At 45.6% G+C, this 21,217-nt stretch overlaps 1 protein-coding gene across 1 annotated transcript in view; it reads right to left on the minus strand.

Annotated features, from left to right (window-relative positions):
• Positions 1-21,217, minus strand: part of LOC132480775 (zinc finger protein 160-like) — a 70,850-nt gene that overhangs the window by 17,767 nt on the left and 31,866 nt on the right. Inside the window, 1 exon segment of the mRNA XM_060085200.1 lies at positions 8,621-9,292. Within this exon segment, the coding sequence (XP_059941183.1) occupies positions 8,621-9,292 (672 nt within the window).

A 21,217-nucleotide genomic window follows, 5' to 3' on the forward strand; every position in this document is an offset into this window, starting at 1 on the left:
AATCCCAATGTCTTCTGAATACTATATATTTTACAGACTCTGTTATCCACCTTTGACAGAACTTTCAGCAATAAAACATAAAGAGCTAATATACATTACAGTTTAAAAATCAAAGGTAAATTTCTAATTACTCTCATAACGAACATAAAGGGAATTTGAAATTGCATTATATTTAGTTATTGACTTAAATATACTATGATGTAAACAAGTTTTTCTCAAAGATATTTGAAGGTAATTCAGTACAAGTGTGGAATTGGATAAGCATTTTATGAAACTAGGCAGTTCTCACCAAAAGAAAAAATTTTTTTCTCTTATTGCCCGTCATCCTTTTATTTTACCTATATTGAACGATGGATGCTAATTTAAAAAAATTTTTTTAAAAATTTAGGCTAAAACGTTAAATAATTAAAACACGTTAGCAAAAAGAAAGGGCAATACAATTTATAACAATTCTTTCTTTCTTTCTTTAGGCCACACTTTGCGGCATGCGGGTATCTTAGTTCCCTGACGAGGGATCGAACCCATGGTCCCTGAATTGGGAGTGCAGAGTCTTAACCACTGGACCACCAGGGAAGTGCCAATACATAACAATTTTTAAAAACGTTTTGCTCTTTTTAAGCCAATGGTTAGTGACCTAAATTACCACTTGCTTTAGTCCGACAGTCTCAGACTCCAGGTCTTGTCCCTGAGTCTCTGGAACTGAGCAGATTGTTGAATTTGGCCTCTGGTGTGAAAGGGGAATAGAAACCGAAAAGCTATTCTTCAGGCTGTCAGTATGAAATAGCCCATTCAACCCAGGGAGAGTTTTGTATTTCTCCTTCTAGTGTGCAATATAGAGACAAGTTCAGTTCTTGTTTCCTTAGACTGCTTAAATTAATTCTAATTTCACAAAATCTTCTTGGAGCCAACCACTGCCCCATGTCAACCACTCTGGGAGGCCCGCATTTCCAGAAACCTGAATATCTTTGGCCTCATTAACAGGACATGAGAGCAACCTGTTGGCAAAAATAGCTTCTATTTAAACCGTTTTCAACTTGTTTAGAGAATACATCTTGGTCTCCGACATAACTGGCCCCCACAAACGTAAGCTTTACCTTAAAACTGTTACAGACTGCAACTTAAAATAAGCCCGTCAAGCACGGGGAAGCACCTTCCGGGCCCGCCCCCTTCCGCTTCCGCTTCCCCTTCCCCGCCCCACCCTCCGTGTTCCCTTCCCAGACCCGGGTTCCCCTCATCGCCCCCGATCCCGACGCTAGCGCTCCGCCCAGGCCCCGCCCCGGCCGCCACGCCTCTTCACCATGCGCAAGCGCACTTCTCTACGGACCCGGAAGTGAAATCCTTGGAACGAAGGTCACACTGCCCAGCGTAGGTTTCTCCTTTCTAGTTTAAATCTGGGCTTCGCGGTCCCTTTACTCCATCCTCAGGGTTTTGAAGTCACTGTGGTGTTTTAATTTCCACTCCCTCCCCTCCTCCTCATGTAAATCCAGACGTCAGTATTACAGATCGCGGACCGTTTCCCTTTGGGTTTTAAATATCTCTGAGGCCATTACCGAAGCCCTTGCCTTTTCCGCTTTCGATCCACGTAGAAACCGCCTTTCGCTACATTTTCCTTCTTGAAACCCTTTACTACCTCCGTCCGTCCCCACGTAACGTCCTCTTCCGCGAGGTGGATTCGAGCCTCGCCAGCCTCGCCCCCTCGGCCCCTGGAGGGAAGCCCCCCCCCCCGCCCCCGCTCCAGGAGAGGCCGCGTCCTCTCCCCGGTCCTGGGATTCTGGAGAGCCCGCCCTTCTCCCTCCCAGCCCCTCTGGTCTCGCGTCTTAGACCGGTCTTTCTGCTTCACAGGCCTCCCCTTCCTGGTCAGCCCTTCCTCTGACCCCGTGTAGGGGGAGGTGACCTGGGCCAGCCTTGTGACACACAAGTGTTCTTCGGTTCTGAGTTCCAAACGGTCTCTTCCAGTATGCGGGCGTCTTATTCATTCGGCATCCTCGTAAATACAGGGACGAGGGGGATCAGGAGAAGCAGACACAGAGAGCGACAGAACAAAATAGAAAAACTGAGGAGGATAAAGAATGAGGGAGAACCAATGGGAACATAGAGGGACTTGTAAATAGACGGTAACGTTAAAGTGATCAAGCCTGTAAGGTAGCAGGTGAATAAAATAGAGAAGTAAATTAAAAAGCCGGATCTCCAGGGATTGGAGAGCAACAAAGGGAGAGGGGCTCTGGATCAGTGGTAGAAGAGTGGTAACAATGGTGAGGCATTTCACACGGAGAGTCCGGGAGAGGATAAAAGGTGGAACCGTGGCCTTCAGAGCATAATGGTGCCGGGAGAGAAGGAGAGGAAAAATACTGACTACTAGAGCAGAGAGAGCAGGAAGGAAGCACAGCCACCTGGGGCGCCAGTAAGGGAGGAGGGAGGGAGTGAAACTAGGATAGAAGGAGTGTAACCAGAGGGCAGAGAGAAGAGATGGGGGAAGAAAGTGGCAGAAATACATAGAGATGTAGGGTCATCAGAAATGTCGGGGAGAAAGAGCATCAATAGGGGACACAAGTTGCAGAGTGGGGTAGGACAGGAGTGAGAAAACAGGAGGGGAGAAACAGCAGGAGACTACAGGGGAACAAAAAGAGACATAGAAAGCAATAGGGAGACTGATAAACAGAATGAAATGGAAACGCAGAGTGCTACAGTTGGAGACATGGAGATGATCACACTGTAATACTGCCCAGCAGCGCGCAGCCCTTAGCACAGGGCCCTTGGCGCACGCTGTTTCCCCCACCCCCGTTACCAGGCAACAGTTACCAGGAGACCACTGAAGGAACATTGGAGTGGCCTTAGAGCTCCCGTTCAGCCATTGGTCGGTGCCACAGTGAGCCCCTCCCTCAAGCGACCAACTGTCAATGAGTGACATTTAGTGGACCCATTCAGCCAAATGTCCACGGAGTGGTGGTCGTCAGGCGGAGAGTGAAGAGAGGGATCCCGACCTTCTCCCCTCCCCTTCTCCGTGGTCCGGCAGGTGAGCTGGGAGGCCGAGGGAACGGGCTGGGGCTGTGTCTTGCGGGGATCCAGAGCCCTCGCCAAGGTTGCCCACTGCCCGGGCCCTGAGGCAGCGGTGACCCTCTCCCCCATCCGCGCCTCTGCGACCTCATGGCCGCGGCAGTCTGCAGGGGCCGCTGTCTGCGGGACCTGGCCCCTTGCCGTTGGGCGGCCAGAGGAGCCGGAGGGCCAGTTGGGTCCTGGGTGCTGGGCAGGGTCTGGGGACCTGGCCCTGAGGGAGCTGCCAACTGAGATCTGCTGCTTCAGCCAGGCCTGGGCATTGGTGGGAGGACCCAAACCTGGTTCTGGGCGAGTGCTCCGGGGCAGGGTAACTGGCCCCCCTGCAGGGACCCCTTTCTGTTAGCCGGGCCTGGACCTCGGAGGGTGAAAGTTGTGCCTTGGCACCTTCCCCTTTCTTGTCAGGACAGAGAGTAACGTTTGTTTGGTGGAGGTTTACAGGAACATCTTTACCTGACCATGACCTGACCTCAAGTACAAAGGATCTGCCACCAAGAAGTCTGCAACAACTAACCACACCCCTCCCTCACCGTTCCTATAAGAGGGCTTTCCTGGAAGCTTTCAGAGAGTTTGGGGTTTTTAAGGCATGAGCCACCCATCTCCTTGCATGGCCCTGCGGCAAACCTTTCTGTTCCAAACCCCGACGTTTTGGTATTGTTTGGCCTCACTGTGCGTCAGGCACAGGGACTTGCGTTTTGGTAACATGACCACTATCACCGCTATCCCACTATCCCACCACCACCATCACCGCTGTCTCGAGAAGAAATGGCGTGATAGCTCCGCCTCCGCCACTGTCTCCTGGGAGCCCGGAACCCGGAACCGACCGGTCACAAGGGGCTCCATGGAGATGGGAGGGCTGGGCTCAGGCTGACCATCATCAACAGTGCAGAAACAGGAAGGGGGCGGGTGGGCAGGCGGAGGGGGTGATTCCAAAAAGACAGCAGGATGAGTGTGTGCCGAAGAGGGCATGCCCCCCCCCACTACTTTGAAAGGATACTGTTTCAAAGTGGCACTGAAGAGTATTAACTGTTTCAGAAACCAAAAACACTAGAACTAAGAGGGGTTTTGCCACCTCCTCCTACTAAAAACGCCGCCAGTGAGGCTATTGGAAGGGCCCCACCTAAACTCAAAGGCATCCCTATAATCTACCCCGGGTGAGGAGTCACTGGGCTAATTTTACCTCACTGATTCTGAGGTCAATGCTGCCTAACTGACTCACTCAAGCTCAGGAAGTGCTGGATCCAACCTTGTTAAGGGCACTGAAAATGAACCCACAGTGGAGTGCTGGACCCTGCTGTGAACTCAGCGGTACTTGAGACAGGCTGAGGATTCTTCACACCAGAGCCTCTCAACCTCGGCTGTGCCGTGGGTGCTGCGTAGCCGTTCAGGAGCATCCCTGCCCTGAGTGTGACGGCCACGGCCCCTCAGACCCCGCCAGGTGTCACTCCTTCCTCTGTCCCCACGTCACCCCCCACCCCCTCTCACCCTCCTGGCTGGGCTGTGCTTCCACCCTCCTTGCTCTCTGATCCCCCGGCACAGGCTACACTGCTCCTGGCTCCATCCAAACCTCTGCTGTGACAACCAACACTGCTGACACAAGCAGACTAAGCTGTGATTTTAGGACCTTAGTCCTTCGGGTGTTTGGAGTCCTATATCCACCCATCGCAGGAATTAGCAGACTCTGGGCGACACAGAGGATTTAAATAAAGATATAAATTTGAAGATATAAATTCGACTATAAAAGGTATATAACATGGTTTAGGGTCTTCCCAGGTGGTGCAGTGCTTAAGAATCCGCCAGCCAATGCAAGGGACACAGGTTTGAGTCCTGGTCCGGGAAGATCCCACATGCCACAGAGCAGCTAAGCCCCTGTGCCACAACTACTGAGCCTGTGCTCTACAGCCCACAAGCCACAACTACTGAAGTCCACGTGCCTAGACCCCATGCTCCGCAACAAGTGAAGCCACCGCAGTGAGAAGCCCGTGCACTGCAATGAAGAGTAGCCCCTGCTCGCTGCAACTAGAGAAAGCCCGTGCACAGCAATGAAGACCCAACATAGCTATAAATTAATTTTTAAAAAAGATATATAACATGGTTGACTTGCACATCCATGAACTTATGCACACATGTCCACACTAAAAAAACTGAAATGAGAGGAATTGTTTCTTGACAAATTTTCAAATTTAGTAACCATCATTTTATGGGTTTTTTTTGGTTTTTTGTTTTTTGCGTTACGCGGGCCTCTCACTGTCGTGGCCTCTCCCATTGCGGAGCACAGGCTCCAGACGCACAGGCTCAGTGGCCATGGCTCATGGGCCTAGCCGCTCCGCGGCATGTGGGATCTTTCCGGACCGGGGCACGAACCCATGTCCCCTGCATCGGCAAGCGGACTCTCAACCACTGCGCCACCAGGGAAGCCCTTAACCATCGTTTTATTCATATGTATTTCAGCATCTTTCGGACAATGAAAATGTATCAGCTGTACTGAATTTAGTTTGTCAACATGATTCTATAATAGCCTAATAAAAGAAAAATGGTACAATCATGGAAAAAAACAATATTTTAACTCCACTTTCAATAACTATATTCAAAAATATAAAAACAATTTTATCCATTATAACTTACGTACATGGGCATTAAAAACAGCCAAAGAGTTTCTGTTTTTTCTAATAAAACATAGATGCACAATGAGAAAAGTTAATAGTATTATACACTATTTTCACAGATTATGAAAAATATTACCACAATAACAAAGTTATGAACTTGGAGAATTAAAAATCATGAAAAAAGTATATTGGAAAGATATAGTTATTAAAAAATACATTTTAACCAAACTTCATGAAGAGAAGGGAACCCTCGGTACATTCCCTCTGAAGTTACAGTGGAAGGAAGGGTGCTGGCCAGGGCTCCTGCCTTTCACCACTGTACAGGGTGCCTGAGCAGGGACCCCTAAAGAAAGTTAAGAGGAGGAAAACAGAGAGCGAGAGACACAGAAACAGCCTGTGAGAGAGTTAAAAGCTGAACATTCACAAATCGAAGGACTTGGAAAGGCGAAAAGCAAAAGGCTGGAAAAGACAGTCCATCCTAAAGAGAGCAGTGGTGACTACATAATATCAGAAAAAAATGAACACAAAGAACGTTATATAATGATAAAAGGGTCAATTCAACACAAAGATAGAAGAAATAAAAATATATACACATATAACATTAGATCTCCAAGAAAAAGGAAGCAAACATTAACAGCAATGAAGACAGAAACAGCGTGGGAGACTTCGATGGCCCAGGTTTACTCATGGATGGAACCAAAGAGAAGATCAATAAGGAAACAGGACGTAAACAACACTATAGACCAAGTAGACATAAAGGACACATACAGATCACTCCACCCAAGAGCAGCAAAAACAGGCTTCTGAAGCACACATGGAACATTCTTCATGACAGACCACGTGTTAGGCCAAAACACAGATCTTAACAATGTTAAGAGATTGAGATCATAAAAAGTATGTTCTCTAATCACAGTGAAATAAAACTAAAACAGAAGAAGGAAACCAGAAAATTCCCCAAATTGTGGAAATTAAACAACTCATTATTTAAAAATAATTTTATTTATATAAATTCATATTTATAAATTTATTTATTCAGCTGTACCCAGCAATCCCCTTCAAGTCACACACCAGGCCCTGATCAATCCCCATGCAGGTAGATCCCCTCACCCTCAGCCCAGATCTCAGCCCTCAGGAATGGGGGGACTCAGAGTCCTGATGCTCAGTGATGGATCCAGATTGCAATCACCTCAGGCACGTTAAATGTACAAATATTTACAAAATGCAAAGGCCTTGTAGACAGGAGTTTTGCAATTCTCCTCATCTGTATAATTTGAGCAAATTTTAATTTTACTATATTCTAGCCACAGAACACATCGCAAATTAATCCACATCCAATGAAATCACTACCCATCTGGATCTAGTTTCTCCCCTCTACCTGCACTTCTGATTTTCCACTTCATTCTGTTTATCTGTCTCCCAGGGATTTTAACTCTTTTTGTCTCTCTTTCTCTTCCCCTCCGCTCTCCTGCTGTTTCTTCCCCCCTCTCTATTTCCTCCCTCACACCTGTCCTGCCCCACTCTGCAACTTGTTCCCCCTCTTGATGCTCCTTCTCTCCAGGCTTCTTTTTTTTTTTTTTTTTGCAGTATGCGGGCCTTTCACTGCTGTGGCCTCTCCCATTGTGGAGCACAGGCTCTGGACGCGCAGGCCCAGCGGCCATGGCTCACGGGCCCAGCCGCCATGTGGGATCCTCCCGGACCAGGGCACGAACCCGTGTCCCCTGCATCAGCAGGTGGACTCTCAACCACTGCGCCACCAGGGAAGCCCTCTCCAGCCTTCTTGATTGCCCTAAATCTCTAAGTATTTCTGCCTCTTTCTTCCACCACCTGCTCCCTCTCTGACCTCCGGATTACACCCCTTCTACCCAAGTGGTTGTTGTGAGGGGCTAGTTCCATCCGGGAACATTTCCTGCAATTAGAATTAATTTAGGGGACTTCCCTGGTGGCGCAGTAGTTAAGAATCCGCCTGCCAATGTAGGGGACACGGGTTCAATCCCTGGTCCGGGAAGATCCCACATGCCGCAGAGCAACTAAGCCTGTGCACCACAACTACTGAGCCTGTGCTCTAGAGCCCACGAGCCACAACTACTGAGCCCACGTGCCACAACTACTGAAGCTCATGCGCCTAGAGCCCACGCTCCACAAGAGAAGCCGTCGTGATGAGAAGCCTGTGAGCAGCAATGAAGAGTACCCCCCACTCGACGCAACTAGAGAAAGCTGGTGCGCAGCAACGAAGACCCAACACAACCAAAAATAAATAAAATTGGTTCTTTAAAAAAAAAAAGAATCAATTTAGGCAGTTCAAGGAAAGAAGAGCTGAACTTGCCTCTATATTACAAACTAGAATGAAAAATATGAAATGCTCCCTGGGTGGAATGGGGCATTCATGCTGACACCCTACAAAACAGTTTTTCCTTTCTGTTCCTCATTCAGCCAGGCTGAATGACAACACGTGTCGGTTCCAGAGACTCAGACACAAATCCCAAAGCCTTGAGACTGGAAGACTGAGCCATGTGATAATTTCCGTCGCTAACCATTGCTTTAAAAAGAGAAATACACTCTGAAAAATTTTCTAAATTGCATTCTTCATTGTTTCTTTTTTTCCCCAAAGTGTTTTATTTGCCTCTTAAAACATTTTCCCCCAGTTTTACTGAGATGTATTTGACATACATCACTGTATGAGTTAAAGGTGTAAAGCATAATGTTCTGACTTTCATATATTGAAATAGTTATCAATAAGTTTAGTAAGCATCCATCATCATACAGATATCACTAAAAGAGAAAGCAAAAAAAAATAAAAACAGAAAATATATTTTAATGAGACTGTCGACTGAAAAAAATGCACAATCCAAGGGTTTTGAGTTGTTTTATTTGGGGCAAAATGAGGGTTACAATCTAGGAGACAATGTCTCAGATAGCTCCGAGGAACTGTTCTGAAGAGGTAGGGGGAGAAAAATCAGTATAACTTCTTTCCTGTATGAATTTTCTGATGTCTAATGAGGTTTGAGCGGTAATTAAAGGTTTTTCCACACTCAGTGCATCTGTAAGGTTTCTCTCCAGTATGAAGTGTCTGATGGCTTGCAAGGGTTGCATATAGACTAAAAACCTTGCCACACTCATTACATTTATAAGGTTTCTCCCCAGTATGAACCCTCCGATGAACTGCAAGGTTTGAATTTTGACTGAAGACTTTGCTACACGTATCACATTCATATAACTTCTTTCCTGTATGAATTTTCTCATGTCTAATGAGGTTTGAGCGGTGATTAAAGGTTTTTCCACATTCATTACATCTGTATGGTTTCTCTTCAGTGTGAATTCTCTGATGATTTGCAAGGACTGAATTTCGACTGAAGACTTTGCCACATACATCACATTTATATGGTTTCTCTCCTGTGTGGATTATTAGATGTTGAGTGAGGTATAAGCCACGTCTAAAGGTTTTGCCACACTCATTACACTTGTAACATTTCTCTACAGCATGACTTTCCTCATGACCCACAAGGTGTGAATTTTGACCAAAGATTTTACCACATATATCACGCTTATACACTTTCACTCCTGTGTGGATTCTCTGATGTCTAGTGAGGTTTGAGCTGTTAAGGAAGGTTTTGTTACACTCATTACACTTGTAACACCTTTTGCTGTGGGCTTTCTTGTCTTGTGTCAGTATTGAGGGATGCATAAAATCATTCTCATTTGTATTAGAAATACTGGTTTGAACACTAAGAAGAATTATGTGAAGCGGTGAAAATGAGGCACTACTTTTTCATGCATTTCCCTGAGGTAAAAATGTTTGATTTCGTGACTTTCAGGTCTTCCCAACATCACTGTTTGGAATACTTCTCCTATATTGCTGCTCATTTTTGGTTGTAACTGCTTGATCACATGTATAGGAGAGAGATCTACAACATACAAAGAACCATGGTTATCCTATTCATTACAGTCCATAAATAAATGAATATATATTACACCAAAAGTAATACTTATACCAAACAGAGTTATGAAACTTCCCAACAATGATCTTAAAATTTTTAGAAACACTAAAGGAATAGAATTCTTTACTAAAGAAAGAGTAATAACATAAAATTCAATTTAATTTTAAGGTAGCCTTGTTTCACAAACCCTATGTCAAAAACACTCATACTGGACATCAGCTATCGAAGAAAGGGTATTTTTCCACCACAAACCCAAAGCACATACCAATTAACATTAAACATACCACTGTCTCATAACTGAGAAGAAAAAATATATCATAAATTCTGCATACTTACTGTACATACATAAATGCTAAAAAACAGACAATATACTGTAATGCTAAATAATCCAAACAAGCTTACCTAATAAATAATCTAATTAATTGGCTGTTTAGGAATGAAAAATTAATATATGATAGGGAAAATAAAGATTTGATAAAACAATTTTTAAGAAAACAAAATATTTTTCTAAATATATGCTATAAAACTATGTACCCATAAATAAAAGGCATTTTACAACATTAACAAGTAGTGCAGGTCAGTTGTATTGCAGAATACACACCAAACAACCATCATCTGGAAATCACAATTAAGAATGAATACATAGGGCTTCCCTGGTGGCGCAGTGGTTGAGAGTCTGCCTGCCGATGCAGGGGACACGGGTTTGTGCCCCGGTCCGGGAGGATCCCACATGCCGCGGAGCGGCTGGGCCCGTGAGCCATGGCCGCTGGGCCTGTACGTCCGGAGCCTGTGCGTCCGGAGCCTGTGCTCCGCAACGGGAGAGGCCACAACAGTGAGAGGCCCGTGAACCGCAAAAAAAAAAAAAAAAAAAAGAATGAATACATAAAATATTCTCCAGGTATCAAACAGGCAATATTTAGAGCAATCCCTACATGTGCAGTACCCTTAAATTATCTACGTTATTGGCTCCAAATATACGTAATGAAGAGTGAGCACTTTGTAGATTTTTAAACCATGGTCAGACAAAATGTTCAGAAAATTGCAAAAGAAAAGCACACAAAATATAATAAAGGGATATTAAAAACCTGCGACGGGACTTCCCTGGTAGCGCAGCGGTTAAAACTTTGTGTTCCCAATGCAGGGGACCCAGGTTCAATCCCTGCTTAGGGAACTAGATTGCACTTGCATGCCGCAACTAAGAGTTCACATGGCACAACTAAGGAGCCAGCGAGCTGCAGCTAAGGAACACGCCTCCTGCAACTAAGACCTGGTGCAACCAAATAAATAAATAAATAAATAAATAAATAAAATACTAAAAAACAAAACCAAAGAAAAAATACCCTGCAACAATGTTAATACTATCTTTTTATACAAAGTAACTTTTAAGTCTTTCCTATACACCATGCAATATTCTAAGCCATCTAACAGCACTAATTTGTTTCAAATGGGTGGAGGTAAATTAACATGATTTTTCAAATCAGGGCAGTAGACGCATAGCTCTATGTACGCGACCCCGATGGACACAGAATCAAAATGTGAACCTGGACCTGCAGACTGAGACAACATACTCCTAAGAATGGCCGCCCTGGGGCTTCCCTGGTCGCAAAGTGATTAAGAATCTGCCTACCAATGCAGGGAACAGGGCTTCAATCCCTGGTCCAGGAAGATACCACATGCCGCGGAGCAACTAAACCTGTGCACCACAACTACTGAGCCTGCGATCTACAGCCCGTGAGCCACAACTACTGAGCCCACGTGCCACAACTACTGAAGCCCACATGCCTAGAGCCTGTGCTCCGCCATAAGAGAAGCCACTGCAATGAGAAGCCCACACACTGCAACGAAGAGTAGCCCCTGCTCGCCGCAACTAGAGAAAGCCCGCGCGCAGCAATGAAGACCCAACGCAGCCAAAAATAAATAAAATGAAAAAAAAAATTTTTAAACAATGTTTAAAAAAATTATTAAATAATAAAAGAAATAAATCAGCTGTGAGCAAACTTCTTCATCATGAATACAGGGGCTCTGTTGGAAGGTTTCACATCAATCCAGCCCATCCTTCCTCACTTGCAGAGAATAGTCAAGAGGGCCCTGAGGGAAACATCTTTTTTTTCTTTTAATTAATAAATTTTATTTTTGGCTGTGTTGGACCTTCGCTGCTCCCCGCGGGCTTTCTCTAGTTGTGAAGAGCGGGGGCTACTCTTCACTGCGGTAACAGTGCTTCTCATTGCGGTGGCTTCTTGTTGCAGAGCACAGGCTCTAGGCACGCAGGCTCAGTAGTTGTGGCGCACAGACTTAGTTGCTCCGCGGCATATGGGATCTTCCGGGACCAGGGCTCGAATCCGTGACCCCTGCATTGACAGGCAGATTCTTAACCACCGCACCACCAGTGAAGTACCAAGGGAAACATCTTTATATCACCTCACAGCTCACAATTTTAATAGATCACACAAAAAGGAAGAAAACGGAATATGAGACTAACTGGTTAAATTAGGCTTTGGCTGTTAATATAAACAGTCATTGATATCTTTACCAAGTACTCATCAAAATAGCCTAAAATTGGGGCTTCCCTGGTGGCGCAGTGGTTGAGCGTCCGCCTGCCGATGCAAGGGACACGGGTTCATTCCCCGGTCCGGGAAGATCCCACATGCCACAGAGCGGCTGGGTCAGTGAGCCATAGCCGCTGAGCCTGCGCATCCGGAGCCTGTGCCCCGCAACAGGAGAGGCCACAACAGTGAGAGGCCCGTGTACCGCAAAATAAAAACAAACAAAAATAACCTAAAATTATTTATTAGTTACCAAGGAACTTTTCCCATATAAAAGATAAAGAGGAGAAAGCAGGCAGGCCTCAAAGGAACCTGAAACACATTTTTAAAAGAAATAATTTGTGAATTTTTTTCATTTAAAAATTCTAGTGTTAAAGTTTTAAAAACTTGAGATTATAATGTTAGAAAAGAATGATATGAATTGATTATAGAAGACCAAAAATTATTCCAGAAAGAAATACTTATTTATAGGAAAGGAGAAATTGAATGAGCTAAGATTTATTCCAACTTACAAAAAAATTATACAGAATAGAGAAAGAAAAACTAAATGCATTACACACAAAAAAATACTTTAAATAAATGTTCCTCTAAAACGGCACCATGTAGTGACAGAGTCAGTCATTTCTTGCCCCAGGTGTCCTCTCCCCTGACCTCTACTCCATGCCAGGAAAAGGGAAGGGCGTGACCCACAACTAAGTGAATCAAGTCACTGTCCCCCTGGCTGAATAGGGATTGCAAATGGAAGTTATCTTCTCATATAAATCATTACAAAACGCATAAGCCTGTAGACAGCAGCTTTGCAATTCTCATCCTCATTTGTATAATTTAAACAAATTTTAAATGTACTATATTCTAAAACCACAAATCATATATCACGACTTAATCACCCATATCCAAACAACTCACCATCCACCTGCATCCAGCTCCCACCACCTACCTGCACTACTAGGTGTTTCCATTTCATTCCGTTTATCTGTCTCCCTATTTTAAATTTTTGTCTCTCTTTCTCTTCCCCTCCGCTCTCCCGCTGTGCCTGCCCTCCTCTCTGTTTCCTCCCTCACACCCGGCCTGCCCCGCTCTGCAGCCTGTTCCCCCTCGTTCCCCTTTCTCCCCCACCTCCGCTCCTTGTCTACCCTCTGGGTTACACCTCTCCTGGTCCCCTTACATTCCGTTCCTCCCCACTCCCCGGCACTCCAGTTGGCGACGCCTCCTTCCTGCTCTCTCTCTTCCTCTGCTCTTCGTGTCACCCTTTGTCCCCTTTCTCTCCCAGCACCTGTTGCTCTGAAAGCCTTCGTTCCCCCTTTTACCCTCTCCCGGACTCACTGTGTGACGGGCCTCACCACTGCCGCCCTCCCTCCTACCGCTGATCCAGGCCTCTCGCCATGCTGCTCACCCGGAGATCCGGCTTTTTAAAATTTACTTCTCTATGTTATTCGCCCGCTAGTTGCAAGGCTACATCTGTTTCATTTCACTTTCTCTTTGCAAGTCCCTCAGCCACCGTCTAAGTCCCCATTGGTTCTCCCTCATTCTTTTCTCCTCAGTTTTTCTATCCCTCTCTCGGTCGCTCTGTCTCTGCTTCTCCGGATCCCCCTTCGCCCCCATATTTAGAAAGACGGCGAGTGAATAAGACGCCCGCCTACCTGAAGAGACCATTTTCCACCTGAGTTGAACTTGGGACGGAAGAACCATGGGTGTCCACAAGGCTGGCCCAGGTCACGTCCCCCCACGCGGGGTGAGGGGAAGGGCTGACCAGGAAAGAAGCCTGTGGAGCAGAAGGACCGGCCTGAGAGACGCGAGGACAGGGGGGCTGGGAGGGAGGGAGGGGGTCTCCGGAGAGGGGCGAGCTCTGCAGAACCCCAGGACCGGGGAGAGGACGCGGCCTGTCCGCGAGCGGGGCGGCCGGCGCTGCCCTCCAGGGGCCGAGAGGGCGAGGCTGGGGGTGGGGTGGAGGGCGAATCCATCTCGCGGTCAAGGACTTTACAAGGGGAGGCCGAGACAGTTAACAGTTTTTAAGTAGCGAAGTGTTGCGAAAAGTGGTGTCTACCTGGACGGAAGGTATTAAAGACCAAGGGCAAGGACCATCCTCACAGAAATCTATAACCCGAAGAGAAAAGATCCCCGAAAAGATTCAGACCGGTTAGATCTGAATTTACCTGGGGTAAATTCAGGGGCGGGTGTGGGGATTTTAGGTCCGTAGTCACTCACAAGACCCTGAGCAGGGAGTAAGAGAGGCCCCGCAGCGCAACTTTTCAGCAGAAAGGAGAAACTCACTCTTGGTCGTAAGACCTTCACGCTCCACTCTCCACTTCCAGGTCCTATGGAAACTACTAGTGCCCGATTAGAAGCAGGGCTTCCGGGGGGCGGGGCCTGGGCAGAGCGCTTCCGGCGAGAGGCGGGGCGAGGAGAGTGCCCAGGTCTGCGGCTGGGAGAGGGAGAAGGAAGGGCAGGGGGCAGGGGGCAGGGGGCAGAGGGCAGGGGGCGGACACTGGAAGGTGCTTCCCAGTCAGCTCATGTGCTTCCTTTAAGTTGCTGTCTGTAACAGTTTTTTTGGTTTTATTTTGCTTTGATAGGTAAGAAGTGGATTTATTTAGAGAGAAACATACTCCACAGACAGAAGGTGGGCCATCTCAAAATGGAAGAGGCCTTGGGAGAAACACTCCACAGACTGAGTGTGGGCCCTCTCAGCAGGTGAGAGCAGCCTGGAAAAATGGCGTGGTTAGTTTTTATGGGCTCGGTAATTTCATAGGCTAATGCGTGGGAGGATTATTCCAACTATTTCCAGAAGGGGCGGGGATTTCCAGGAATTGGGCCGCCGCCCACTCTTTGATCTTGGATGATTTGCCTCAGAACTATCACTTAGCTTGCTGTTCTATTACAATGAGCATATACTGAGGCTCAAGGTCTAGTGGAAGTCGACTCGCTGCCATCTTGAACCTATTTGGTTCCAATCATTTTACGTTGTCCTTGGGCTATTTCATTCTTTTAAAGTTTGTGCCCTGCCCGCTTCCCTCCTGTTTCATTCCCCCCTCAGGGGTTGTACTCCCATATTCTTATGGAAAGAAGAGGGCAGATGGTCAGTCTTCTGTAACTACTTCAAGGCTGAGTAGGGGCGTCGACTCTGACAGGAAAAATCTCTGGATGCCTGATCTAGGGGCCCCAGGGAGCAGGACAGCTCCTTGTTTTAAGTCAGCATGGGCCGGAATCCTTGCATAGCCATCATCTTGGTGTGACTGTTATTACAACTTCCACAGTATTACACTTCCAAAGTGCTTGTTGAAGCACTTTTTGTAACAGCATCAGAGTACAAAAATATCTATAAATGACAAAAGACTTAAAAGGCATGGTAAAACATCTGATTACAGTGTAATCGATAAAGAAACTTGGTTACAATAACGTACCAAATAATCCTAGTTAAATATTTCTCTTTAAGTTACCTCAGGGGCCCCTGAGTTAGCCAGAAATCAAAAGAAATTTAATTAAAATTTGATATTGGGGACGTTTGTCAAAAAGTTTTAAAACACTTGGTCAAGAAAGATCATGGGTCACTGTGAGACAATACTTATTTCTTAACCAACGTTACAAAAGAGCTCAAAAGAAAATACAGATCACTTAAAGGCAAAGAAACTCATACTATCTGATATTAAAAGCGGCATTTCAAGAAAACTTTGGAGGGAGAAACCAAATCCAGTCTTCTCCCAGCCCACTCTCAACAAAATTCATTTACCCAACTAAATTTAATCCAGTCTTAGAAAATCCTGATCATGCACAACTCTTTTATCAGTATTTTTTTTCTCATTCCTCCCAGCTTTTTTTTTTTTTTTTTTTTGCGGTACGTGGGCCTCTCAGTGTTGTGGCCTCTCCTGTTGCGGAGCACAGGCTCCGGACGTGCAGGCTCAGCGGCCATGGCTCACGGGCCCAGCCGCCCCGCGGCATGTGGGATCTTCCCGGACCGGGGCACGAACCCGTGTCCCCTGCATCGGCAGGCGGACTCTCAACCGCTGCGCCACCAGGGAAGCCCTCCTCCCAGCTTCTTTTACTGAAAACATACATGTTACTTTCCTTAAAAGTTTTTTTTTTTCACATCGAGTTACTTTTTTGGCTGACAAAGTTATAACAGAAGAGTAACGTCTTATTTGACCTCTAGTAAACCTAGGTACAACAGAAGTATTATACTTAACACTGATGAATTTAAAGACATGTCTATATTAATCAAACCAACAAGCTTAAGCCACCTTCAATACCAGAAATCAGTTTAGTACTGAATATTTTCCAGATGATGTGCACCTGAAATTCATTCTGGCCAGATTATTTTTTATTTCTGAGCATTTATACAAGCGCTTAATTTTTTTGAAAGCCAATTAAGTAGAGCTCTTTTACGAATTGATTTTTGGCAATACCATGCACCTACAACACACATATACATACATATGAACATACAACAGTCTAACAGTTTTAAGGAAAACTTACAATTGTGTGGGCCAGTTACCTTGGAAACTAAAATGTTCCTCTTAAGATGAAAATGGTTTAAGTAAGGGAATTCCCTGACGGCCCAGTGGTTAGGACTCGGGAATCTCACTGCCGAGCGCCTGGGGTCAATCCCTGGTCCGGGAACTAAGATCCTGCAAGCTATGTGGAGCGCCCCCCCCCCAAAAAAAAAACAACAACAACTAAAAAAAGCATTCAGTGATTTTTTTTTCCCAACAGGTTGTTGTCATGTCCCGCTAGTGAGACTGAAGCAATTCAGGGTTTTGGGAAGTTTAGTCTCTGAGAGGGGTTGAAATGGGACATTGGTTACATCCGGGAGCATTGGTTACAAGAATTAATCTAAAGACTACGAGAAACAAGAACTGGGCTTGTCTCTGTTTTACAAACTAAAAGAACAAATAAAATTCTCCCTGCGTAGAATTGATCTTGGGTAACCTTGGCCTGCAGCGGCTTGAAGCCAGGTTTCGGTTCCCGGCCAGAGATTGAGATCGGGTCGCAGCAGTAAGAGAGCCGAATCCTAGCCACTGGACCAGTTATCAGTGACAAGGCCGTGGCGCTTCAGCTTTGCAGAAAAGAATTCCCAGAAAGATGGAAAGTAGTGAAACCAGTAAAGTGTTTGTTAGGAGGAAAGAATACAGTATGTGTGGATAGACACGGGCAGACTCAAGAAAGAGAGTTGCACCCTCGTGGTAGTTTAAGTCACTTACATGGGGAATTTGTTCCGGGTTTCCTTTGGCCAGTCTTTTTTTTTTTTTTTTTTGCCGTACGCGGGCCTCTCATTGTTGTGGCCTCTCCCGTTGCGGAGCACGGGCTCCGGACGCGCAGGCTCAGTGGCCATGGCTCACGGGCCCAGCCGCTCCGCGGCATGTGGGATCCTCCCGGACCGGGGCACGAACCCGTGTCCCCTGCATCGGCAGGCGGACTCTCAACCACTGCGCCACCAGGGAAGCCTCCTGGCCAGTCATTTTGATTTGGCTCGTTCTGTGTCTGTATTTGGTGTATCTCAGGATCCTCCCACGTGTGCATGTGCATCTGTCAGCCAAGATGGATTCCACCGAACAGGCCTATTGGGGGACTTTGTTGCTCCGAGGCATGTGGGATCTTCCAGGACCAGGGCTCGAACCTGTGTCCCCTGCATTGGCAGGCAGATTCTTAACCACTGCACCACCAGGAAAGTCCTGCAACATTTTCTAATGTCATGTGGTCCTCTTGGATCAAATGTCCAAAACCTTTTGATATCTTTGACAAAATTCCCCAAAATCAGGATCTGAATGAAGACTTTTGACACTGAAAAAGCTCGGGGCTCTTTTAGAGGTCCCCTGAAATATCTTGAAGGATTTGTTCTTTACCTGGTAAACTGTCAAATGAATAAGGCTTTTAATATGTTAAACTTCAGGGGAGCTTTGTCAAATAAGAAAAGAAAAACTAAATCTTTTAACCTTATATTTATATAGGAATATATTAACAGAAGTGTTCCAAAATTGTATGAAATTCCTGAAATTCTAAGATGCCCTGATATAATGTTATCAGTCGTAATTTAACAATTTATGTCACAGAAATAAGCAGATTTGTTTGTTAATCCCGTTATAATGATCTCTCATTAGGTCTTTAATAATAAACATTTTCAGGAGGGAGGGACAAATTGGGAAATTGGGATTCACATATACACATGACTATACACAAAATAGATAACTAATAAGAACCTGTGGTACAGCACAGGGAACTCTACTCAATACTCTGTAATGGCCTAGATGGGAAAAGAATCTAAAAAAAAAGGTGAAAAAAAAAAAAAAAGAATAAGGAGAAGGGCTTCCCTGGTGGCACAGTGGTTGAGAGTCCGCCTGCCGATGCAGGGGACACAGGTTTGTGCCCCGGTCCGGGAAGATCCCACAAGCCGCGAAGCGGCTGGGCCCGTGAGCCATGGCCGCTGAGCCTGCGCGTCCAGAGCCTGTGCTCCGCAACGGGGGAGGCCACAACAGGGAGAGAGGCCCGCGTACCGCAAAAAAAAAAAAAAAAAAAAAAAAAGGTGGATACATGTATATATGTAACTGATTCACTTTGCTGTACACCTGAAATGAGCCCATTTTGTAAATTAAGTATACTCCAATAAAAATTGAAAATAATAAACATTTTCAAGACTTTTTGTAATTTATAGACAACTGTTGCTTTACCCTGATGCTTTTGCAAATGTGTTTCCTCTTCAGAGAAATTCAGTGAAATGATTCTGACGGGCACTCGGAAATACAGTTCTTGAAACTTTAAGATCATAACAATGAAGTGGGTTCATTAGGAGTCTGTTTTCTTTGTAACACGATACCTGCTGCAACTATCTCCTGCTTCATTTGATCCAGGACTGATAAAGTAAAACTTAAATCAGTATTTTAAAGACCTAAAAATAATAATGCTCTATAGAGCACTGTTTTCTTAACACATTCCCAGGAGATGAAAACAAATATCACACTCTACAGCCCTAAGATGTGTACTGGAAAAGACACTTGCAAGGGCCTCCCTGGTGGCGCAAGTGGTTGAGAGTCCGCCTGCCGATGCAGGGGATACGGGTTCATGCCCCGGTCTGGGAGGATCCCATATGCCGCGGAGCGGCTGGGCCCGTGAGCCATGGCCGCTGAGCCTGCGCGTCCGGAGCCTGCGCGTCCGGAGCCTGTGCTCCGCGACGGGGGAGGCCACGGCAGTGAGAGGCCCGCATACCGCAAAAAAAAAAAAAAAAAGAAAAGACACTTGCAAATGTACTCTCTGCAGGCTCACTGGAAGGGACCCTATCTGGTACTGTTGACTAAACTTTGTAATGCCAAAGTCCAGGGAGTACACTTCTGGATCCACATGGTGCACCTAAAGAAGACACTCAACCCCAGCTGGACCTCCACACCATCTGACAACCTGAAGATAAAGCTCATGAAAATCAGAAGCAGATGATGTCTGAGGCTGATGGCTTTCCCAAACTATCAAGACCAGGCTTGTGTAACTTCTTTTCAATACAATCTCTTAGCTTGTTTTCTCCTTCCCTTCCATAGAAGGACAATGCCTTCGTCCATATTCCCCAATCACCTGTAAAATGGGAAGCCTGTCTGATTGCTAGATTTGCCATCAGAAATCTCAGTGCATCCAAGGAGGAACGACCCTTTGGTTCACCCTATATGTCACTGGGGTTCCATATGCTGTTTTCTGTCCAAAGTGTTCCACTGGCCCATTTTATGGAGCTAGGGTACTCAGCCTATCTGAACTCTTCCTTGCTTCAATTTGATACAGCCCTGGGACAGGAAAACAAGACCTTTTGAATATTTTCATGAAAAGTTTTGTCGAACTACCAGTGCAAGTCAGGTCATCTAAAAACTTAACGAGGTATCTATATATCTAGGTAAACTCTGTGTGTAAGAACACAATATCTAAGCCTTGGTTCAGTAGCGCTAATGCTTCTATACAATTGAATGAATCCATAGATACTATCACTTATGTGGGGGACCTAGAGGTTACACCTTCATGGGTGTAAGTTTCACGAATGACTTCTATGCCTGGGCAATTCATTGCCTTGATACCTGGAGAATACAAGGACACAGTGCTAGCTGTGTTCACTGTCCTATTCACTTTATTATTTTTTTAATTTAAAAAATTATTTATTTTGGCTGCACCGGGACTTAGTTGTGGCACGTGGGATCTTAGTTGTGGCACATGTGTGGGATCTAGTCCCCCAACCAGGGATCAAACCCGGGCTCTCTGCATTGGGAGGTTGGAGTCTTAACCACTGGACCGCCAGGGAAGTCCCACGAAATGTATATTCTTCAATGGTTAAGGACACATCATACTATATCCTTGTGATTTTCACTTTTTTTTTTAAAGAAGATGTTGGGGGTAGGAGTTTATTAATTAATTTATTTATTTTTTGCTGTGTTGCGTCTTCGTTTCTGTGCGAGGGCTTTCTCTAGTTGTGGCAAGCAGGGGTCACTCTTCATCGCGGTACGCGGGCCTCTGACTATCGCGGCCTCTCTTGTTGCGGAGCACAGGCTCCAGACGCGCAGGTTCAGTAGCTGTGGCTCACGGGCCTAGTTGCTCCGTGGCATGTGAGATCCTCCCAGACCAGGGCTCGAACCCGTGTCCCCTGCACTAGCAGGCGGATTCTCAACCACTGAGCCACCAGGGAAGCCCGATTTTCACATTTTTTAATCGTTATTAGTTTGTATCTGTTTCATAATGATATCACAGGGAGACCTATGTCAAAATCTTCCTGTGACTTAGGAAATTTCCTTTTTTTCTTGTGAATATGTTCATTTTGGCTGCCTTGATAATTATATAAGCAACGAAACTCCCCATTAAAAACTGGATTCGTGACTTAGCCTTATAATCAGATTCTCCTCTATTGTTCTGTGTTTAATGAAATGTTCCACCAGTGACTCATTTCCCTGCTTGGAATCATGGAAGTCTACACTGAAATGTCTTTTTTGCCAACATGGCTAGTTTGAAATTTTCCACAATACAGAGTAATCTTTCTAATAAACATCCCAAAATTTATTCCAGTTACTGAAACTTTTAAAAATGTTATGTTTTCATATGTATGCTACACCAGGACATTCTGCTCATTTTGACT

This window comes from Mesoplodon densirostris, chromosome 19 (assembly GCF_025265405.1).
Source record: "Mesoplodon densirostris isolate mMesDen1 chromosome 19, mMesDen1 primary haplotype, whole genome shotgun sequence".
Classification (NCBI taxonomy): Eukaryota; Metazoa; Chordata; class Mammalia; order Artiodactyla; family Ziphiidae; genus Mesoplodon; species Mesoplodon densirostris.